The sequence below is a fragment of the Somniosus microcephalus genome, chromosome 3 (genome assembly GCF_052327205.1).
Source record: "Somniosus microcephalus isolate GS21.2 chromosome 3, FLI_Smic_1.0, whole genome shotgun sequence".
NCBI classification, from domain to species: Eukaryota; Metazoa; Chordata; class Chondrichthyes; order Squaliformes; family Somniosidae; genus Somniosus; species Somniosus microcephalus.
The window spans coordinates 134341064-134360838 of NC_140989.1; the positions used below are offsets into that span (position 1 = coordinate 134341064).

The window sequence follows — 19775 nt, forward strand, 5'->3', positions numbered from 1 at the left end:
AGGCAGGTTTGGATGCGGGACTGCCGGGAAAATGGCAGAATCTGGGGGTGGGTACCCATCCTGCCCCCAACCTGCCTCCGTGCCATCTTCTCAGGAGGCAGGTAGCTGACCCGCACCGGGTCCCATCTCCTGGCGGCGGGAAGGGGATTACAGCTACTTAACTGCCTGTTAACAGGTAGTTAACAGGCAGTTAAGAGGATTATCCCATTTTTCCAGCAGAGGCGCGGGCTTCCCAACGTCTGGAAATGCCGCCAGGTCACCAAGGCGAGCAATGGGTCTGCGGGGTGCAAAAGTGCGCTGTGGAGGTGAGTGATGGGTGCAAGTGTGGAGAGGTAAGTATGTGAGGTAAGTGATAGAAAATGTTTACCTACTTTTGTTTCTTCCTGCAGGCTTCAGCAGTTGGGGATGTGGAGAGTCTCGCATCTCAATGGCAGAGATGACAGATGGCTGCTGCATTCTCTGATGCAACAACCATCTGATTTCTGCTCACAAAAGAGGTTTGATGAGTCGTGAATACAAGGGCTCATCAAACAATAGAGAATGTCCGTGTTTGACAGAGTTGTCAAATGATGACAATTCACCTGTCAAAAATTTTTGACAGATGAAACGTCATACGCTGACGTTCTCTGAAACAGGCTTCCCCTTAATTGGCCTGCTAAGCCCGCTGGGTGGGCTTAATAAGGTCAATCAAGGGAAAATAGCGTGGGTTGGCCACAAGTCGATGGAGGCAGTACTGAAGCCCGACAAACAGCAGTCCCGCCTCCAACGGTACCCCCATTAGCAAAATCACCCCCATGGTGTCTCATATAATATATATATATATATATATATATAGGCATTTTTATCTTTTATTCAGTGGTGCTTAACTTTATGTAAGAGTATTTTTCAAGGCCTAAGTTAAAATTTTTAATGTTTAATAACTGGAAATCTTAGTAAGCTTTAATGATTTATTTATTTTTCTGATGTCTGCTTAATATTTTCAGTGAATGTGGTGCTGTTTTAGATTTGAATAGCTTATGAAAGAAAATGAATGTAGATCAAATGCAGGAATTATAATGGGAAAACCTGTGCTATTTTTGGATATTATAAACACCCAGGTGACTGAACATTTCAAATATAATTATAGGTTTAGTAGAAGTTTATAGTGTGAAGATTAATGTTTAATAAAATGTCAGTGTTTTAAATACATGCTTTTTGTTTACAATGTTCTTATTTTAGGAGACTGATAGAAGAAATGGAAGAAAAACAACAATCAGAAAAGTCAGAACTAGAGAGGCTGCAGCAGGAGGTAGAGTCACAACGCAAAGAGACTGAAATTGTGAAACTTCGTATCAGGAAACAAGAAGAAAGTCTGAAACGTAGAAACTTAGATATCGAAAGCAGGCTTAAAGACTTGATTGCTGAAAAAGAAAAATTCGAGGAAGAGCGGCAGAGAGAACAACAAGAAATTGAATTGCAAAAGAAAAAGCAAGAAGAAGAAATCTACATACGGGTTCAAAAAGAATTACAGAAATTGCAGGAACTTCATGAGCAAGAGAAAGCAGGTAAACTGGAAATTCTCCGAGAACTGGAAAAACTTAAAAAAGAAAAGGATGAACATAGCCTGAAGCTAGAACTGGAAAAGAGAAGACTTGAAGAAGAAGCAAAAGATCAACAGACACTTGTAACACGCCTGGGAGAACAGCTCAGAGAAAAAAAGGAAACTATCCAACTGCTTAAACGAGACGATGTGCAAAGCATAGATGAGGAAAAAAATATCCTTGAGGAAATTAGGGAAGTTCTTCTCAAAGCCAAAGAAGCTCGACCTGCTGGAGGTGAAGAAGCTAGACCTGATGGAGGTGAAGAAGCTAGACCTGATGGAGGTGAAGAAGCTAGACCTGATGGAGGTGAAGAAGCTCGACCTGATGGGGGTGAAGAAGCTCGACCTGATGGGGGTGAAGAACCTGAAGATGTCCAAAGAGCAAAGCAAAGATACATGGATCTGAAAAGAATACAATTGGAAAAGTTCACAGCTTTGGAAGAAGATATCTCCTATCAAAAAGAGCTTCTGGAAAAGGAAATCACAATTGAGCGTGAGGTTCTTGACCAGCTAAGGCATACACATCAGGACTCCATAAAGCTTCTTCAGAAGGATGGTGCAAGTAGTGCTTTAGATTCAATTGAGTTGGTTGAAGCAGCAGAGAAAGAAAAGGAGGTTGAGCAAAGGATGCTGAACAAAGAACGGCAACTAGATTATTTGATGGAGAACCATCTGCCTACACTGTCTGAGGAAAAGCAAAGAGCTGCAGATATCCTTGACCGAGGCCTACCTAGTTTGGATGTTGTACTTTATCAGACAGAGAAGGAAATTGAAGAAAAAGAGGAACAATTAGCACAGTACAGAGCTAGCACTGATCAGCTTCAACAACTTCAACAAACTTACGAATTTACTGCTAATATAGCTCGACAAGAGGAAAAGGTTCGAATGATAGAGAAAGAGATTATTGAATCACGAGAAAAACAACAGAGAGAGGCACTGGAGCAAGCTGTAGCCAAAATAGAGAAGAGGCATTCTGCTCTTCAGCATCATTCTGCCATTGACCTAGAGATTAAGGAACAGAAACAAAAACTAGCAACATTAAATGACTGTGAAGAAGCAGATCTTCGAGATAGTCTAGAGGCAGAACAGAAAGCCCTGGAACAAGACCGAGAAAGGTGAAATAGCTTTTTTTTTTAAAGAATGAACTATGAAAACCTGTTAAATAATATGCAACCCTGGTCAATGCGGAGTTCGCTGATCTCAGCTAGGGCAGCAGCAGTGTTAAATTGGCATTGGTGCCATTGGGATCAACCAGGGATCCTGCTTATTACCCAATGACTCCTATTAGAAAGTGCCTGGATGTGGACATTGGATCATAAGAATTGGGCTCCACTCTGGTGCCCCATGGCTAAATAGGCTGTTGACACTTTCTGTCAAGGCTCACGTAAGAAGAATTGTCATACTGAGCTCAGTGGGAAGCACACTTGCCTGAGTCAGAAGGTTGTGGGTTCAAGTCCCACTTCAGGGACTTGAGCATATAAAGGTAGGCTGACACTCCAGTGCAGTGCTGAGGGAGTGCTGCACTGTCGGAGGTGCCGTCTTTCGGATGAGCCATTAAACCAAGGCCCCGTCGCGCTCTCAGATGGATGTAAAAGATCCCATGGCACTATTTCGAAGAAGAGCAGGGGAGTTATCCCCGGTGTCCTGGCCAATATTTATCCCTCAACCAGCATAACAAAAACAGATTATCTGGTCATTATCACATTACTGTTTGTGAGAGCTTGCTGTGCGCAAATTGGCTGCCGCGTTTCCCACATTACAACAGTGACTCCACTTCAAAAGTACTTAATTGGCTGTAAAGTGCTTTGAGATGTCTGGTGGTCGTGAAAGAGCTGATGGGTGGTTTATGCCTGTGGTATCATACCCCAGCATGACTTTGGGAGAGGGCTCAACCAAATGTAACTTGAACCTGCGTGGGAAGACATTGCCAAGCCATAGATAGATGATGAGTATCTCACATCCCTTACGATCCAGAGCACACCTTTTACTGACAAATATCTAGTTAAATTATAGTATGATCCAGAGATCATAACAGAGAACCCTTGTTCCATATACCACCACTGAAATGTCTCACATGGCACCACATGTGTTCTTCACTCTATGGAAAGTGGACTGATAAAAGAGTGGAGAAAAGCAGTCTGTCAAGATGAGGCCTGACTTCAAGACAGCAAATTGGTTTATTTTGTATAAAATTCATGAATGAACAGTATACAGCTTTCACGGTGAGATGAGCTAATTTCCTATTGTGGGTTTATTGGAAAAAGGATAGACATCACCATGTGTGTCTCAGCAAAGACTCAATTTCAAGCTAAGCCAGTCTGTAGCTAGATGGTCTAGGATTTCTCTCATTGCCTGCTAGGCACTCGCTCACTTTGTCTGAGAGAGAGAATGCTAGTTCGTAAGTTTGTGAAGCCAGAGGTTCGGCACACTGAGCTATCATTCAAAGTCATTAGCCTGATTGAATGCCTTTTCTTTGATGTGCAAACGCAAGGTTTCCCAATGTTTGTCTTGGCTAAACCCTCCTCAGTGCAAATGGAGTAAGATATATAAAAAAAATGCCACCTGGCTACTTGGGTGTCAGAAAGGAACCATTTAATCACAGTGGTGTGAAAGGCTTAGGATTACAACAATTCCCCTCTTTTTTAATTAACATCCCAAATCAGTATAGTAACCGGTTTGAATTCAGTCCTGCTGGCATAAGACAAAATGCTGAATTTAATATTACAGAAATATAACTTAAAAATTCTAATTCAAGCAATGCAGATAGAGACCAAATCATTACACACATCAAGCATCCTTTTGGCTTTTCTGAGTAAAATTGGCACTCTGAGGACGCGTATATGATCCGGATTGAGATTGGGCAAGCTCATTTTCAGTAGAGTTTTGGCAGACACGAGAAACTTTCATGCCATCAGTCTCCGCTGAATTCAAACACAAGTGCCAGAATTGAGGAGACACCATCCAAGCCCATTGCCCCATTTATCCCTTTTGTTTTCTAAGTCAAAACATTTACATTAGTACTAAGCAGTTTTGTAATTGTTGTAGATATTATTACACCCAGTTTCTATGTATTTGTGCTTTTGTGTTCTGTTAAACCATAGTTTAATGTGACCAAAAACTGCATTACAAGAATGAAGCATAGCTTTGTGTGGTCCTGTGTGTATACTCAATGAGGTTTCCTTTTACTGTAGGCTAGAGCAAGAAATTCAGCAGCTGAAGCAGAAGATTTGTGAAAATGACGTGGCTCTAAGGGTCTGTGGAACTGTTGAAGAGAAATCATCCTATGCCAGTTGTCCTGCTAGTCCTAAAAGATCTCTAGCAATTATGACTCCAATAGCTGATGATCGGTTTGTTTTCAAATGCCTATTTTTGGTGTTTTTTAAAAAAATGCTGGATACTAAATTAACCAAGAAAATTAGGTGGGGCTGTAATTTATAGTTCATTGCAATATTACCATGCATGTTTCGTTAAGCTCTAATATAATTTGGAAAACTAGTTATGTAGTGTCCGTAATCTTGCAGTTAATCTGTGAGCTTCCGACCACATATCCGCGCGACTACTAAGACTGCCTATTTCCACCTCTGTAACATCGTCCGACTCCATCCCTGCCTCAGCTCATCTGCTGTTGAAACCCTCTTCCATGCCTTTGTTACCTCTAGATTTGACTATTCAACGCACTCTTGGCCGGCCTCCCATGTTCTACCCTCCGTAAACTTGGGGTCATCCAAAGCTCTGCTGCCCGTGTCCTAACTTGCACCAAGTCCCGTTCACCCATCACTCCTGTGCTCACTCAACTACATTGGCTCCCTGTTAAGCAACGCCTCGATTTTAAAATTCTCATCCTTGTTTTCAAATCCCTTCATGGCCTCGCCCCTCCCTAAACATCTCCGCCTCGCTACCACTGCCTCTCTTTCCTCCTTTAAGACGCTCCTTAAAACCTACCTCTTTGACATCATCTGCCCTAATATCTCCTTATGTGGCTTGGTGTCAAATTTTATTTTATAATACTCCTGTGAAGTGCCTTGGGACGTTTTACTATGTTAACGGCGTTATATAAATACAAGGTGTTGTTATAATTATGTCGAAGCATATATCACTATGTGGCCTATAAGTGTTAGATTGTTGTGAGATATCCATTATCCTGCCAGCTGTAAAATACAGTATATAAATAATACTTTATGGTAAATGTTAGCTTTCTTTACCAGTTAAACAATTATTTTTAAATATCAATATCTATCTGATCTTGTTCTGCATAATGAAGTAGGCATCTTAAAAGTTGGAGAACATTTGGAGAACTGTGACTACAATATAATTAGGTTCAGTGTAAGACAAGAAAAGTCAAACACAAAGGCCTAGAAATTCAGTTGTTTGCGCCAGCCGCTAGCGCCTTAGGAGGAGGAGATGTGGGGCGCTAGGCGGCTAGCGGCCGGGCGCAGCGCGATCTGCGCCTCTCCCCAACTTCAGTAAAGATTTAGCGGCGGCGCAAAGCCTTTGCGCGCGCTCAGCTGCGCGCGCAGATCCTGACATCATTTCATCGTGCAACGCCCTTTGTGCGCCCCAAACCGGAAATTCAGTGGCGCCGGCCTATTGTGCGCCTGGCGCCCCTTGCGACTGGTAGAGGGGAACGGTTCCCAGTCGCTGCGGGGGGCGCAAATTAAAGGGCACTCCTCCTGCAGTAGAAATGGCAGCCATTTTGCAACACTCCTTCTTTGTGAGAGACGGATCTTTGCAGAGAGACAAAGGTAGAGAGCTTTCTGGTTTGGCTCAACACTCGCACAGGTACTTGTGGCTTCAGGCCACAGCTTTGCACTTGTCTTTAACTTCAGAGCCATAGCATTGATTGGAAACATATAATGGGGGCTGCAATGGGTGCAAACGTTGGCCTTCTCCATAGTCCTGGGCATTGTACAGATCAAGCAGCAGTGGTCAGGCCTTGCTTCAGGGCTGCAGTGTGCAGGGCGTGGCAGGCAAACAAATCCACCCTCCCCCTTTAAGAGCTCACCGGCGCCAGAGTGTCTGCTGTCAATCAGCAACTCGCCGCACCTGCGCTGCGCCTGCCCTCGGGGGTATCGCCCCGGGCCGCCGGCTTAGCGCCTAATGATAGTCGTGCATCGCCTGTTTTAGCGCAGCAGCAACCTCTTGGGGCGATGCCACTGAATATCGGCGAAGGTGGCGCGAAGTTGCGTCGGGCGCAAACTTTAGCGGCCGCCCGGCTGTAGCGCCCCAAACGTGGCTATACTGAATTTCTAGGCCAAAGATACTTTTTAAAAGAAAAAAGGAATAAATGTAGCAGAATGGAAAGGGACTTTACTCAGATTAAATGGAAGGAAAAATTGGCAATTAGAACTGTAATGTGAGGTAGATATTGGGGATTATAGAACCACTTGAGATATATAGAGCTGTTAATGAAGTTACTATTCAAAGAGAAATTGTACTAAAGAAGTTATTCAAACTTCAGTGTCAGCTTGGTTAAGTAGTAATGCACTCCCCTCTTAAATCAGAAGGTTGTGGGTTCAAGCCCGACTCCAGGATTGAACTCATAATCTAGACCGACACTTGCAGTACTGAAGAAGTGCTGCATTGTCAGCAATGCCGTCTTTTGGATAAGACGTTAAACCGAGGCCCACCTGCCTGGACATAGAAGATCCCATCGCACTATTCAAAGAAGAGCAGGGCGTTCTCCCGATGTTCTGGCCAACATTTATCCTTTAACAACGCCACAAAAACAGATTAACTAGGTATGGCATTTGCCCACATGAAAGACTCTGTTGTGCAGATAGATAAGTCATCAAAGGTAGCAATGCAAGTAAATAAGGCAAACAGAATCTTTGGTTTTGTATCTAAAAATAAGGAGGTAATGTTGAACTTGTAGAAAGCCTTAATTAGGCCATAGTTGGAGTATTCCATGTAGTTGTGTTCACCCCATTATAGGAAGGAAATAAAAGCAATGGCAAAAATGCATCGTAGATTAAATAGAATGTTACCAGGGACAAAGACATTGGAGTTATGAAGTAAGATTCGAGAAGGAAGAGTTTCTCCCACAACCACCCCCCCCCCCCCGGATTTCAGAAGATTGAAGGGCTTCTTGATAGAGGGCTCCAAGATTATGAAGGGTTATAGGGTAAGTGGTGATAGATTATTTCCATCAGTTACTGAGGCAGTAACAAGAGAATGCAAATTTAAAGTGGTCCAAAGAATTAAAGGGAGGTTAAAAGAGAATTAAAGGGAGATTTTTAAAATGACAGAGGGTGGTTAGATTAAAGAATAATCTACCACAAATCTTTGTTGAAACAGAGTCCATAATTACTTTTAAAAAGGAATTAAATATTTGTTTTAAAAAGAGGAATATTAAAGGGACCTGATTATGGAATTAGACTAGAAGGCTCTTGTGGAGAAAACCATCAGTGCAACCTTGCTGGGCTGAGCGACCTCTTTCTGTGCTATAAATATGCTTCTATTACAGAATGGTGTATTTGCATACGTTTCTTGGCCATCACATCGTAGTTCCTGTGCCATATTTTGTTAACTTTAATTCTACGCAAAATGTATTCTGTGCAAATTTCTTGTAGCTTATTGACCCACATTTATTCTAGCAATCTTTTTTTTAAAATGAGAATGAAACCCAGTCATTTGGAATGTACAGAAAAACTCCCGTAACAACAGAAGATACCTTATTAACACAGAAATATAAATGTCTGTGGACTAAGACCTAAAAATAAAAAAGACCTTGGTGATCACACTATTCAAAGAAAAAGAAGACCTGACACTTATTCATTAGTTCTAACTTACAGTTTGGAAAGTAATTAAACTCTGTTTGATCTCAACCTGCATAGTTCATCACCAAAACAATTACATTCATTGACCTGAGGCTCTGTATACTTTTCAACAAATAGACACTGTGATGCTAAAGTGACACAGCTCCACCTTGGCAGCAAAACAATACATTATGCATTACATAGTATAATACTTCCATACTTATAAAACAACATATTATTTGACTTGCTGTGAAAAGTACCACAGGAGATCCACTGGTAGATATAAAAGCTGCGTTAGTGCACATTGGTTCATCACATTTCCAGTGTCACGCCTGAGATACCACACTTGTATCTGGTTCAAATTTCATAAAACAGGAACAAATCAAAATTGGAGAAGTATGAAGCGTTTGAACAAAATGTGGTCATTATAATCTGATAGTTTCCTGTACATATAAGTAACACTGATCACATTGTACATCTTGCGCATACCACAGCATGGTGGCGGGCTTCCAATTTCGGCAGCACCTATGGTCATTAGCTTTTCAGAGCCAATGCAGGCTGACTTTGCAGTTTTCTCACAGCAGAAGAGTCTTCCATCTGCATTTGGCTCTTCTAGTGCCATCCCTGTATTTACTATTGAATGCTAGCTTCTATAAAATACAGAATATACTACATTAGTACTTGGTGGTTGTACTGGCTGACTTGGTCATATGCCTTTTAGTAACATCTCAGATACATCTTGCTCTTAATGAAGCCCATTGATATACATCTTATCCTTATTAATGGATACAACAAGAAGAACTTGTATTTCTATAACACCTTTAATGTAGAGTGTCCCAAGGCATTTCAGAGATAGTTGTAAGGAAAATAGCCACTGAACCAGGAAGGGAGAGTTTAGGAGGATGTTAGATTTAGGGAGGAAATTCTGGACAGTAGGACCCAGGGTACCAAGATATTTTGTGGTTTTGTTGCTGGATTAGTAATCCAGAGGCCTGAACTAATAATCCAGAGAACACGAGTTCAGATCCCACCATGGCAGTTTGAAAATTTTCAGTTTAAAAAAAATCTGGAATTAAAAAACTGGTATCAGTAAAAGTGACCATGAAACTATTGTTTAAAAAAACAAACTTATTCACTAATGTCCTTTAGCGAAGGAAACCTGCCATCTTTACCCAATATAGCTTACATATGACTCCAGTCCCACACCAACATGATTGACTCCTAGCAAGCCACTCAGTTGTATAAAACCACTACTAAGAATAAAACTGACGGACCACTCGGTTGTGGTCTAGGCATCGAACCAGGACACAACAACGGCACACCCAGCCTAGTTGACCCGGCACAGTATTCCTCTAAAATCTGGGGACTGGCGCTAAAGTTGAGGGAGTTGTTCCACAGACTAGTCAAGCAATGGTAATAAGATTACTTGGTGGCCAGAAGAAACTACACTCTCTAATCTGGTGCCTCAAGCCTCAATAGCAGCATTCTGAGCCTCCATGGAGTCACCCCACTTCTTGGCAAGCAGTCATAAATCACTCTGCACCATTTTTCCGCTTGGGTTTTTGCCTGGCGAGAAAGTCTAGGCTTCTGTCTGCAAGCTGTTTCCAGGCTCTTTGATGCCAGGCCACGGTTGGTAGGGAGCTAAAAAAAAAAGCTGCTTACTCATCTGGACTGCACCCACCAGTTACTCAACAGTTCTGTCTGTACGAGTGTGCTGCCTCCATAAGCTACTAGTGCTCATACCACTCATCATTCACTTAAGTGGTGTGAAATTGACATCATTGTAGGTGCCTGGTACTGTCATTCTTCTGACTAAATACAATTTCCTGTTTCACAAACGTTCATTCCATACTTTCTAATAGCAGATTTGAGTATAAGAGTAAAGATGTCTTACTGCAATTATATAGGGCCCTTTTGAGACCACACCTGGAGTGTTGTGTACAGTTTTGGGGGGAAAAATTGGGTTGATTTGTGCCTCTCATTAGTGCTAATGGGGCGCAAATCCCCAGCGCCCGGGCATGGTGCCGCAAACACCTCCCGCAAAATTCAGCGGGAGGTTAGCGGTAGCTGGTAGTGCCCTGCGGCACTGCGCCGCCGGCGAGGACTTCATCGCCATGCGCAGCGCCCCGCTAGCAAACTTGGATTGTGCCCCCTGACCTATCGCCGGACGATATGTCCGACAGGGTCAGGGTGGCGTTTTTGCAGCCGCAGCGGCGCTACTTAAAGGGCAGGTGTCGGGCGGCCTTTTTATTTGGCCGACTGCCAGCACCTGCCCCCTTCCCCTTTTTTATTCGGGGTGCCGGCTGTGATTGCTCAGCCCGGCACTCCTCTTGAGTGTCGGGCTGTTTTCACGGCACCCCGCTCCCTGGAGGTCTAGCAGGGCCCTGGTGGTCTAGCAGGGCCCCGGTGTGCACAGCGCTAGGCCCCTCCCATTTAATCAGGGGAGGGAGGCCTGCAATGATGCAGTGCTATGTGCGTGGCGCTGTTGCATGCAGCGCTGCGATATTCAGTTGTAGCGCCCCAAGAAGGAGGTGGAATGCTTCCAGTAGTGTTCCACCTCCTGCTTGGAGTGCTACAACTGAATTTCAGGCGGAGGGGCGCTAATTTTTTCGGGGCGCTAAAATTAAGGAAGGATATATTGCCATAGAGGGAGTGCAGTGAAGGTTCACCAGACTGATTCCAGGGATGGGGGGATTGACCTATGAGGAGAGATTGAGTAGACTAGGCCTATATTCCCTAGAGTTTAGAAGAATGAGAGGTGATCTCACGGAAACATACAAAATTCTTACAGGTCTTGACAGGATATATGCAGGGAGGATGTTTCCCCTGGCTGGGGAGTCTAGAACCAGGGGTCACAGTCTCAGAATAAGGGGTCAGCCATTTAGGACTGAGATGAGGGGAAATTTCTTCACTCAGAGGGTGGTGAATTTTTGGAATTCTCTACCCCAGAGGGCTGTGGATGCTCAGTCGTTGAGTATATTGAAGACAGAGATAGATAGATTTTTGGATATTAAGGGAATCAAGGGATATGGCGATAGTGCAGGAAAGTGGAGTTGAGGTAGAAGATCAGCCATGATCTTATTGAATGGCAGAGCAGGCTTGATTGGCCAAATGGCCTACCCTTGCTCCTATTTCTTATGTTCTTATGTAGAAATCAACCCCCCATATAGTTGCATTGTTGTCCTTTCAATTGTATCCCATAATATCTTGGCACATTCAAGGACAGGTTAAAATTTCAAATACTTCATACTTGCCCTGTTTTGTCTTTTTCAGGATCAATGCATATATTGAAGAGGAAGTTCAGCGACGACTAGCAGAAAAGGCAAAAATACAAAAAAAACATGAAATAAATGATATACATGACCTCTCCCTTTCCACAGAGCAGGTGTGTACAGTGTTGTCAACTTCTGTCTCAGGGCAAAGTGTTGCATTGCTCAGCATATTCAGTACACGTGTTTTAAAACGCTGCTACTTTTTACAGCAATGAGAAGTTTGAACTAACGAGACTTGTAGCTCAAAGCCTGTCTCAAATTATTAGTAGTTGAAGGGTTAAATCATCTATATTGTAAAAACATTTGAGTAGAATGGCATCTCAATAAGTTAGTATCATGGAAGTGCATATTTATAATATTGAAAAAGAGTAGAAGAGAAGACAGGATAAATTGAAGTAGCAGTTAGGTGATACAAAGCTTGAGTTTTTAAATCTGTAGATAAGGTTTCCCCAATGACTCGATGAGTTTATCCAGCTATGTAGCAGAACCATATGGACCAGGAAGGTTCCAAGTTCAATCTTCAAACTGTTGAGTTTTCTGATCTCAGCAGTGTCATTGATAGGGACACAACCATTGCCCTCAGTATCCCAAGGGTTAAGAAGAGGAAAATTAACCACGGTTCCCACTCTTCATTCAAAAGCACAATACTGCAGATGCTGGAAATCTGAAATAAAAACAGAAAATGCTGGAAATACACAGCAGGTCAGGCAGTATCTGTGAAGAGAGAAACAGAGTTAATGTTTCAGGTCGATGACCTTTCTTCCGAACTAGAAAAAGTTAGAGATCCTTCCTGTGGTAAACCACTGTATTGTATATTGCCACCTCTGGGTGGCGCTGTGTATGGAGGCATGCCTCAGCTGACTCCACCCACCACTGTGTGGGTTTCGTTCAGACTTGTTCAGTCACTCACGAAGAAGCATGGTCTCTTCTTAGCTAATAAAAGCCTTATTCATCTCTTCTTTCGACTCATCATCTCTTCTTCGACTCATCACCTTTTATGAAGTAATTGATAAGCGTATCAATTTTATTAGCTAAAAGTTAAATGGCGACACCTGAGGAGCAACAACAGCAACGGATACAGCAGACATTGCTGAGAGCCCTCAGACCACCACGCCTGGACCTCGACCCTCAAGATGTGGGTGCATCAGCCAAGTTTGAACACTGGCTGAGCTGCTTTGAATCCTTCCTCGCAATCTCACAGGTTACAGAGGAGGATCACAAACTGAAAATTTTGACCGCCCAGGTGAGCCATCAAGTATATATGCTAATCCGGGACTCTAATACGTACGTGGCGGCCCTCGAGCTACTAAAAGGGCAATATACGCGCCCAGTGAACACAATTTACGCCCGACACCTCTTGGGATCCCGCAGGCAGCAACCGGGAGAATCGGTAGGGGCATTTGCACGGGCGCTACTGGCACTCTGCAGAGACTGCGATTGTAAAGCGGTAACGGCTGTGGAGCACGCGCAGGGACTCGCCTGTGATGCCTTCGTCAGGGGCCTCCAGTCAGACCACACCCGGCAGAGACTGCTAGAAAGCAAGGAACCCGACCTGAAGACGGCCATTGCCCTTGCGCTCTCGTTAGAGGAGGCCCACCGAAACCTCGAGGCATACCCCCGTAACGGCGCCGAGACATGGCAATCGAAACCGTGGGACACGGGACCGCCGCCCCCGGCACCAACCGCTGCAGCGACCCAACCGAGACAGCAGCCTCCGGTAAGAACTGCTTCGATGCCCAGTAACCAGGCCCAAAAATGCTATTTCTGTGGCCAGTTAAAACATCCCAGAGCGCACTGCCCAGCTAAGACAGCTACCTGCTCGGGCTGCGGGAAGAAAGGCCATTACGCTAACGCCTGCAAGGGGAAGCCAGCCAGCAGCGCAGCGTGCGGGCCGTGGGAGCAGCCATCTTATCCGCCATTTTGTGTACCCCCGGCCGCATGGCATCCGCCGCCATCGTATCCAACGCACTCAACCGCCATTTCGTCACCGGAACCGACCACCGTCTCGGCGGATGACTATAGTGACTCACTAAGCCACATACTGGCCTCCGTGACGCTGGATCAAGCCCTCCCTCACCATCTATCCAGCTCCATGATGGATATCGCGGTAAACGGCCGCGCCACCAGTTGCCTGATCGACAGCGGGAGCACAGAGAGTTTCGTCCACCCCGACACGGTACGTAGCCACTCCCTCACGATTCTGCCAACGCACCATCGCATTTCTATGGCGTCCAAGTCCCAGTCAATGGACATCAGCGGCTACTGTGTGGTGACCCTGTCAGTAGGGGGCACTGAATATCAAAAATTTAAACTGCTAGTCCTGCCCCGTCTTTGCGCTGCCGTCCTGCTAGGGTTGGATTTTCAGTGCCACCTTAAGAGTGTCACACTAGCATACGGTGGACCCCTCCCCCCACTCACAGTCTGCAACCAACAACTTTTAAATCGCCCGCTGCAAACCACCTGCAGCCTTTCCACATTAAAAGTCCCCCCCCCTCCCCTGTTTGCTAACCTCACCCGCGACTGTAAACCCATCGCTACCAAAAGCAGGCGGTACAGTGCCGGGGACAGAGCTTTTATCAGCTCCGAGGTGGAGCGGCTCTTGAAGGAGGGCATTATCGAAGGTAGCACTAGCCCCTGGCGAGCCCAGGTTGTAGTCGTTAAAACCACTGCAAAACGCCGCATGGTAATCGACTACAGCCAAACCATAAACCGGTACACCCAGCTGGACGCGTACCCCCTCCCTCGCATATCTGATATGGTCAATCAGATTGCGCAATACAAAGTATTCTCCACCATCGACCTTAAGTCAGCGTACCACCAGCTGCCCATCCGCCATGAGGACCGCCAGTATACTGCCTTCGAGGCAAACGGCCGCCTCTACCACTTCCTTAGGGTCCCCTTCGGCGTCACCAACGGGGTTTCGGTCTTCCAAAGGGAGATGGACCGAATGGTTGACCAGAACGCGCTGCGGGCAACCTTCCCCTATTTGGATAACGTCACCATCTGCGGCCACGACCAGCAGGACCACGACGTTAATCTAGCAAATTTCCTCCGTACGGCCCAACGGCTGAACCTAACGTACAATAAGGAAAAATGTATGTTTCACACCAAGCGCCTGGCCATCCTCGGCTGCGTGGTGGAGAACGGAGTCATCGGGCCCAACCCCGACAGAATGCGCCCCCTAATGGAGCTACCCCTTCCCCACTGCCAAAAAGCACTGAAGAGATGCCTGGGGTTTTTCTCCTACTACGCCCAGTGGGTGCCCCTCTATGCAGACAAAGCCAGGCCCCTCATCAAAGCCACCTCCTTCCCCCTGACACCAGAGGCGTGTGCAGCCTTCACTCTTATCAAGAACGATATCGCGAAGGCCGCAATGCACGCGGTGGATGAGTCCATCCCCTTCCAAGTGGAGAGCGATGCCTCCGACTTCGCCCTAGCCGCGACCCTTAACCAGGCGGGCAGACCCGTGGCCTTTTTCTCAAGGACCCTCCAGGGCCCCGAGACGAGACACTCCTCTGTCGAAAAGGCTATTGTAGAAGCGGTGCGTCACTGGAGGCATTACCTGGCCGGGAAACGATTTACCCTGCTCACTGACCAGCGTTCAGTAGCTTTTATGTTTAATAATAAGCAGAGGGGTAAAATCAAGAACGACAAGATCTTGAGGTGGAGAATCGAACTCTCCACCTACAATTATGATATCTTGTATCGGCCAGGGAAACTCAATGAGCCCCCAGATGCCCTATCACGTGGTACATGCGCCAACGCGCAGAGTGATAGGCTGCAGTCCCTCCACAATGACCTCTGCCACCCGGGGGTCACCAGGTTTTTCCATTTTATCAAATCCCGTAACCTGCCCTACTCCATCGAGGAGGTCAGGACCATGACCAAGAGCTGCCAAATCTGCGCCGAGTGCAAACCGCACTTCTATAGGCCGGACAGAGCAAGCCTGATCAAGGCCACCCGCCCCTTCGAACGCCTGAGCGTCGATTTTAAAGGGCCCCTCCCCTCCGCTGACCGCAATGTGTACTTCCTCAACATAGTTGATGAGTACTCCCGTTTCCCCTTTGCCATCCCTTGCCCAGACATGACCAGTACCACGGTCATCAAGTGTCTGAATGACATCTTCGCTCTGTTCGGGTTCCCCAGCTATATACATAGCGACAGGGGCTCATCGTTCATGAGCGACGAACTTCGGCAGTACCTGCTAACGAGGTATCGCCACGAGCAGGACCACCAGTTACAACCCCCGGGGGAACGGCCAGGTGGAAAGGGAGAACGCGACGGTTTGGAAGGCAGTCCTCTTAGCACTAAAATCTAAGGGCCTTCCGACCTCCCGCTGGCAGGAGGTCCTCCCTGCAGCGCTTCACTCCATTCGGTCACTGCTTTGTACTGCCACTAATGCGACCCCTCATGAGAAAATGTTCGTTTTCCCCCGGAAGTCTACATCGGGAACCTCGCTACCGGCATGGTTGACTTCTCCTGGGCCCGTCCTACTGCGGAGGCACGTGAGGACGCATAAAACGGACCCCCTGGTCGAGCGGGTGCACCTCCTACACGCCAACCCCCAGTATGCCTGGGTGACATACCCAGACGGGCGGGAGGACACGGTCTCCATACGAGATCTCGCACCCTCGGGTACCCCTGAATTACCACCGTTATCCCCCTTACCACCGTTATCCCCCTTACCACTGTTATCCCCCACCACCCCTCCCAACCCAACCCCTGCAGACAGCATGCCAAAGCCCCAGGAATCTTCGCCAACCACCCAGACACCAGACCCGACGTCGGATGCTGCAACACCACCGCCGCCACCACGACGATCAGGACGTCAGACAAGGCCTCCTGATAGACTTAACTTGTAGTACCCTTCACCCCGCCGGACTTCACATTAAACAAGGGGTGAATGTGGTAAACCACTGTATTGTATATTGCCACCTCTGGGTGGCGCTGTGTATGGAGGCATGCCTCAGCTGACTCCACCCACCACTGTGTGGGTTTCGTTCAGACTTGTTCAGTCACTCACGAAGAAGCATGGTCTCTTCTTAGCTAATAAAAGCCTTATTCATCTCTTCTTTCGACTCATCATCTCTTCTTCGACTCATCACCTTTCATGAAGTAATTGATAAGCGTATCACTTCCCTCCCCACTTTCCCTGTCTCTGTCCTTGCTTAAAACCTGTTGCATCTCTAACTTTTTCCAGTTCTTGTTACTGCTTTGTGGATCACCTGGCAGGAGCCCTGCATTCTTGGAGTGAAACAGTTGCAAGACTTTGCTCAAGAACAGGTTTTTAAAAAAATCATCTGATTGATTAGTTGGAATACTTGATTTTGTTCAGATTTGAACCCTTGGGTATTGACCTGTAAACCATCTGCTACAAAGCTATTTGTTTTAGTTAACTAAGTTTCTATTTTGTAACCTTTTCTTTGCTCAGATTAAGGGATGTTAGTACAGGAGCATGGAACGCTTCTTATTTAAAAAGTGTCAGACACAAGCGCGACAAGGTCCGGTGTTTTACAGGAAGATGCAATGTAACCTTGCACACAGCCCCAACAACCTGCCTCAGCCGCAACCTCCGAGGAACAACCTGTACGCCACCATTTCAGAGTTTTCCATTTCCCATCCCAGCCAGTGTGTGACCTCTCTGAATAGAAGTGGCAATGCAGAATCAAGGGCAATTTTGTGTTGTGGGCCCATTCCTAGTGCGAACTGAATTGATGCTGCTGAAACTCATTTCACATCGTACCCTTACAACCATTAGACAGATGAGACTTCCATCCCAAGCTTCTGAGCTGAATTTGAACCCAGGGCTCCGCAGTGTCCAATAATCCAGTGCTCCAAACTCATTCATTTTAATAGGCTTTGAACCAATTCTATAATAATTAGAAGGTGCTATGTAGGAATCTGAAATGAAGAATTTGGGCCGGAGTTAGCGGTGGGTACTAATGGTGAACTAACAGCATTCGCTGTTATTACCCCATTGAAAGTGACTGCAACTTCAGGATGTAGCGCATGCGCATCCTAATGCGTAAATCTTGAAGTTGCGGTCAGTCATTCACTGCTCCAACACTGGCTGCGCAGTAGACACCCTCCCCACCCCCGCCATAGCTAGCAATCAGTAGAACTGACGAAAACTTGGGGCTAGATTTTCGTGGAGCCGTCAGGCGGGGTTTCAGGCGTGTGGGGGGGGGGGGGGGGGGAGAAATCCCGAATTTGGGGGACCTGACACCATCCCGCCCAAAACCCCACCCCACGTAAGTTTCAGGGGCGGCGGGTACCCGCCCCGCACTGGGACCCGCCAAAACCAGGCGGGAAGGGATTAGTGCCAATTAACTGCCTGTTAACAGGCAGTTTTTAGCCTAATCCCTATTTTGAGGGGTTTCGTGTGGGTTTCCCGACGGCTCCAAACCACGCCAGGTTAGAGCAGGCGGGCCGTCGGGTTGAAGGAGTTGGAGGGGTCGCGATGTTGGTGCTCAGGTGAGTGATGGGTGCATGAGTGTAAAGTTAAGTGTGTTTGGTGTGTCTAAAGTGTGTAAAGAACTTTTACTTACCTGTACTTACCTTAACAGCCTTTCTTCCTGTAGCTGTAGGGAGCGCATCACTCAGCCAGAACTGAAAGCTGAATGGCTGCGATCTGTCAAAAGTGACAGCCTTCAGCTTTCATTGCCGATGTGAGTTCTAACTGAGTCTGTGCAGAAGGACTCATGTTAGAACTCGGACTGTCAGTGTTTGACAGCTTCAAACAGCTGTGAAATGCTGATTTTCATCTGTCAAGGACTCTTGACAGATGAAATTGCAGTCTGTGACGTCACCTGTTGTCGGTTGGCCTGCTGAGCCCGCTGGGCGGGCTCAACAAGGTCAATCAAGGGAAAATCGCGCAGATTGGCCGGATGTCGAAGTAGGCGGGTCAAAAACCCGAAAGGGGAAGTCCCGCCTTCTTCCCGACAGGTTCGGGAAAATCTACCCCTTGGGCTTTTCCACGGTATTACTGCTGTTAAATGCCCCATTAAATGTTGCGCCTTGTTGGAATAGATATAACAGGTGTTTTAAGAGTGTATTGACTGCTAAACAAACATTCTGATCCTGAAAAACTAATTTATATTTGTAGAATGTCAAATTTAACCATTGCGATTAAAAATTACAATTTTTTTTAAACTTTAAAAAAAAAAAATTAAGTTTGTTCATGATATTGCAGCTTCTACCATATCCCCATGTGAGAGCCCCAATCTTTATTTCGCTCTCTCTAACATTTTTAAACAGTCCGGATAAAAGTAGCTTTTCATTTCCCGGTTTCCTGTCTGAGAATTCTTCAATGTGATTGGCTGCTTAGATAGCTTGTTGACGTCACTGCATCTTTTTGGTGGGAATCCCCTGTTCACAGCGCTGAAACAATTGAATGTCAAAAAAGACAAATTTCTTGCCACAGAGTTCGCAAGATCTGTGGGCAGCTTTCTTTGGGGCCAGCAGCGAGCACCTTTCCTTCGCCGCTGACCGCAAATTACAGGCCAAAGAATTTATTTCAAATCAGTAATTGACTCGCCATCTGGCAAAATCATGCATTATCCAGACTTTCCATTTCTTCATGAATTTCCTAGTCTTTTTAAATTTTATAAGAAATTTGTAATTTTTAAGTATTTACATTCATTTTTATATGTTATCATTAATGAGTGCTTAAACCAGCATGGATAACCCATCACAATTCATTACCAAGTATGTGAACTGTGCATCTCCAACTTCCAGGAGGCTTCTGTAGTGAAAGTGCAAAGGAATAACAAAATTAAATTCTTGGATCCCTCTCCGTGAAAACAAAACACGTTGTAGCAGTGAGTTGCAATTAAAATGAGGTTTTAGGTCTCTGACTCAACATGAAAAGAAAAATGTAAATTGGTTTTAAAATTGGAGACCAGGCCACTATATGCAATTTCTACTTCAACACCTTTCAGCAAGATATTTGTGTGACATTTGTCATAAACTGCCTGAATTCCAATAGTTTACCAAATTATTAGCTTGGCCAGAAAACTTGTGACACAAGCTGGCAGCACAGACTATTCCTTTTCTGAAGGCAAATTTTTAATGCCCTTGAAGTTAAATATTGAACTGTGATACCTGAAAAGTATTAACCTAAATATTTAAAAAAGTTTGAGAATTAACTTGTGCCCATTTCTGTAACTA

At 45.6% G+C, this 19775-nt stretch overlaps 1 protein-coding gene across 5 annotated transcripts in view; it reads left to right on the top strand.

Annotated features, from left to right (window-relative positions):
* kif16ba (kinesin family member 16Ba) overlaps positions 1-19775 on the top strand; it is a 290426-nt gene that overhangs the window by 187546 nt on the left and 83105 nt on the right. For 4 of the 5 annotated variants that reach the window (XM_085981640.1, XM_085981641.1, XM_085981643.1 and 1 more), the window contains 3 exons: positions 1219-2694; positions 4771-4926; positions 11608-11719. In XM_085981640.1, the coding sequence (XP_085837766.1) occupies positions 1219-2694; positions 4771-4926; positions 11608-11719 (1744 nt within the window). The remainder of the gene's footprint in view (positions 1-1218; positions 2695-4770; positions 4927-11607; positions 11720-19775) is intronic. The other variant, XM_085981644.1, reaches the window with a different exon arrangement.